Source organism: Tupaia chinensis, unplaced genomic scaffold (assembly GCF_000334495.1).
Source record: "Tupaia chinensis unplaced genomic scaffold, TupChi_1.0 Scaffold000258_1, whole genome shotgun sequence".
Classification (NCBI taxonomy): domain Eukaryota; kingdom Metazoa; phylum Chordata; class Mammalia; order Scandentia; family Tupaiidae; genus Tupaia; species Tupaia belangeri.
This window is the reverse complement of record NW_006159738.1, coordinates 1,685,542-1,689,578: the sequence shown is the minus strand read 5'-3', so window position 1 is coordinate 1,689,578 and position 4,037 is coordinate 1,685,542. Positions and strand designations below refer to the sequence as shown.

At 58.6% G+C, this 4,037-nt stretch overlaps 1 protein-coding gene across 1 annotated transcript in view; it reads left to right on the top strand.

The window, feature by feature from the left end:
* Nucleotides 1-1,158: 1,158 nt before the first annotated feature.
* LRRC43 (leucine rich repeat containing 43) overlaps nt 1,159-4,037 on the top strand; it is a gene marked incomplete at its 5' end in the record, with an annotated part of 38,300 nt that continues 35,421 nt past the window's right edge. The window contains 2 exon segments of the mRNA XM_027772163.1: nt 1,159-1,536; nt 2,533-2,643. Coding sequence (XP_027627964.1) covers nt 1,159-1,536; nt 2,533-2,643 — 489 coding nt within the window.

Here is a 4,037-nt window from a genome sequence, read left to right as displayed (position 1 = left end):
AGCGGGCTCGCGGGGCTGCCCGGACCTCGCGCCCCCGACTTGGGGCGCCAGGCTTCTTTGGGGTGAAAAGTCTTTATCTGGGAGGAGAGTTTCTCGGGAGACTCGGAGCTTAACGAGAACCCCGCGTGTGGTGCATGGACAATAGTCCTGAGCAGGCTCTGGAGCCAGCGGAGCTGGGAGGGGGCCCCTCTCTGAGGACACAGACCCCCGCCTCCTGCAGCCGCAGCTCCTCCCGCCGCAGCCCGGCGCAACTGAGCGCAGTTGTAACAGCCTGGAGAGGGACTGGCCCTCAGCCGGGAGCACGGTGGACGGCAGGTGACCTGGGATCTGGCGGCTCCGGAGCTGGGCAGGAGGACCGTGAGAGTTCTGAATGGTTCTGGTGGCCTGGGGGAGCCGGGTCCCCACACTCATGCGAGGAGCGCAGAGAAATAGGCCGCCCCTTCGGGAGGAAGGTCGAGGACGCAGGGAATAGCTTTGCCCAATCAAGGAGACCCGCTAGCGTCAGCGCAAAGGCGCTTCAGCTCACAGCCTGCCGGGGAGAGGTGAGGCCGGGTAGACGCTGGGAAGGACTCCCTTCAGGGTCTCCCTATCCTGGCTGCAAGGCTTGGATCACCTTTTCAGCCTCACCACCTTCAAAAACGTGTCCTTGATTAAGCGTGCCCACGTCGCCTTTGCGCCTCCTGAATCTTTGTAAATTTCAGTCGAATATTTGTTCTCACATAGTCAAAGTTCCCAGCTCCAGCAAACTTTTTTTTTAAACTGTGCCAGCCTGTTGCCTAATGGTTAAGGAAGCTGAATCCCACGTGGCCAAACTCAGGGTTCGGATCCTGGCTCTGGCAGTTTGGAAGCCATGCCAGGTGCACGTGCCAGCATGGCTGCACTCCCAATAGCGACACCTCCTGCAGGGTCTCCACAGCAACATCAGCCGTCTCAGCTGGCCCAGGTCGTGGGCACGTGTGTGCGCCCGGCGCGCTTGGGGAGGTGGCGGGATGTGAACCCAGGCGCTCTCCCGTGTACGTCCAGTTGTGTTACCACGTTGCCACGGCCTGTCCCCCGAGTGAACCTTGGGAGGCAGGAATTGGGCCATTCACTTGTTTCGTATGTGCGCGCCTACCCTCGGCTAGGAATCAGTGACGGGTCCTGGATCATGGCCGGTGGCCTAGATTCGCACGCTCTTCACCCCCTCGCCCTGCTCACTGCCCGCTCCAGCCTGAGAGGCTCGGGCCTTCAGAGCCCTCAGCCACGCCTTCAGCAGTACCCCCTTCTCCGCTGCAGAACAAGTCCCGCTTCCTCCCGCAAAGGTGGCGAACGTGGAGGGAGCTGGTCCCCAGGGAGGAGGAGACGGTGAGCCCCGGGGAGGAGACGGTGGAGGCCCTGCTGTGCCTGGTGCACAGCCCGCACTCCCCCTGGGCGCTGCTGGAGGCCTCCAGCCCCGAAGACCGCTACCTGAGAGAGCTGGCCATCCGGAGCCCCCTGGTGCTCAGAGACACCTTCTTCTACTCCTACTTCCGGTGCCTGCGGGTGGTGAACAAGGAGGTGCGTGTGGGGGCGAGCCCAGGCCTGGGGCTGGGGTGGCCACTCCGCTTTGATAGTGACCAGACCGAGTCATGCGGCAGGAGGCCGGGCAGGGCAGGGCACTGTCCCCACAGCCCTCTGGGCCTCTGCCCTCCGTCTCATGCAGCAGCAGCTGTGACCATCAGGGCCAGCAGCTCAGTCGTTCTCTGTGGCGTCTCTTCTGCCCTCGCCCTTGGGGGAGGTTCACTGTGCCTCCTTCCAGCCGATTCTGGGACATTTTGCAGCTGGCCCTCCTGGGCTCGAGCTAAGACCTTCCTGGGAGTCCGTGTCGGCTTTGCTTCATTTGAATGGTGGGGTCGGAGGCCGGGGCGTTGGCTCAGCACTGACTATTCTCTCGCAGCAAATCCTCCTTTGCTTAGCTCAGCATCAGGTCCCAAACCACAAGGAAACTTGCTCTCAGCCTGCCGGAGCCTTCGCCTTGCCTTTCCTGTCCAGAGACGCTGAGAATTTACCCAGCACTGGGGGACAATGACTGGGGCGACCAACTTGTAACTCAGTGCCAGGGACTTCTGCATTTGTGGTGCTGAAAGTTGTGTGTCCCAAAGCCTCCTCCATCCTGGGCGGATGGGCACAACTGGTCATCCTGGGGAAGGGAGGCCCAGCCAGGACGGGAGTCACAGGGAACTGACCATTCGTGGGTAGGCCTGCCCCTGCTCCGAGTAAGCCCCAGTGACCCCTGAAGACCTTAACCGACCTCAGCGCCAGTCGCCGGCCAGCCCTGGCTTTGCTCCCAGCTTACGGTCCAGCGGGGGCCATCGGACACTGGCCCGGAGCTCAGAGAGCACCCGCAGTCAGAGGGCGAGGGTGGCAGAGGCCTGGGAGCCTGGCAGAGGCTGTAGGGCAGGCTTGCAGAGGAGAGGGCTGCAGAGAGGGCTGCAGAGAGCGCTCTGGGTGGAGGAGCGGTCTGCCCGGCTTCTGCCCAGTCCCTCCCCCCGGAGAACCTGCCTCCCCTTCCAGGTGAGCCTGGTGGACAAAGGCCTCCTGAAGTTTCTGAAGCTCGAGGAGTTGGTACTGAGCGCCAACCGAATCAAGGAGGTGGATGCCGTCAACCTGCCCCCGACTCTCAAGGTAAAAGAACCCCCGTTCTGTTTAGGGACTCTGAGTCAGGGCTGCCCAGAGGCCCTGCCACTAACCTGCCCCACGCATGTTTGGCCGGGGTGATCGTGTACCAAGGCCTGGCCCCGGGCTTTTAAAATAGACTCCATGTTCCTCAAAATGTTAAACAGAATTGCCAGGCGGCCCAGCCAGTCCTTCCTAGGTGTACCCTAAAAGATCGAAAGCAGGAACCCAAACACTGCCAGTGTTCACAGTAGCCAAACAGTGGGAGCGACCCAAGTATCTAAGCGGGTGAGAGAGTAAACCACACGGGGTCTAGCCACAAGGAGGAGCGCCGCTCTGCTGCACGCCACAGCACGGCGGACCTTGGAAGGGTTGTGTGTGAAAGAGGCCAGACACGTGGAGCTGGCAGGCACGGTGGTTCAGGCACTGGACTCCCACATGGCTGACTGCAGTTCGAGTCCCAGAGTGGGTGGCTTGTTTTCTCACTTTCCCTCTCTCTCTCTCTGGTCAAAATTTTAAAAATAATAATAATAGGGACCAGCAGATGGCACAATGGTTACATTACTGGACTCCCACATAGTCAACTGCAGTTTGAGTCCTAGACCCAGCAGCTTAAAACTCACACTGGATACATACGTGTGCATGCCCAAAATCCCAAGAGGAGGATAGAAGAGATGGGATTGAGGCGTGGTCATCCTCCGGGGGGGTGATTTCTCACTTTCTGTCTCTCTGTCTCTTTGTCTCTCCAGTGAGTTCATGCGCCCTATGGCAAAAATCACTCTTAAAAAATAATAAGTAAAATTAAATAAGTCACTTAAAAAGAAAAGACACGAAGGAGCACGTATTACATGACTCTACTGAGATGAAACATCTAGAAGAGGCAGCGTTCACAGGGAAGGTGGTCAGAGGTTACAGGGGCTTAGGGGGAGGGACACGGGAGGTACAGCCCAATGGTCACAGCTTCCATTCGGGGCGATGGCCAAGTTTAGAAATAGTGACGGCAGTGGCACACACGGGGAGGTCCGTGCCCCTGAGCTTGCACATAAAGATGCCGTGGGAGAGGCTGCCCCATCGCCTGGTGGTTAAGGTGAACAGATCCCACATGGCCGACTGCAGTTCGAATCCAGCTCTGACAGTGCGAAAGACACACCAGGTGCATGTGCACCTGCGCCCCAAATCCCTGTGGGGTGCAGACATGGAGGAGGGAAGGTCGTAGTGTGACCACCCCGTTGGGGCGCTTACTCCTCTCCCTCTCCGTCTCTGTCTCTCTTTGGCAAATGCAAGCATCCTCTGGCAACTGAAAAATAAAAGAAAGAAAGAAAGAAAGAAAGAAAGAAAGAAAGAAAGAAAGAAAGAAAGAAAGAAAGAAAGAAAGAAAGAAAGAAAGAAATCCACTCTCAGCA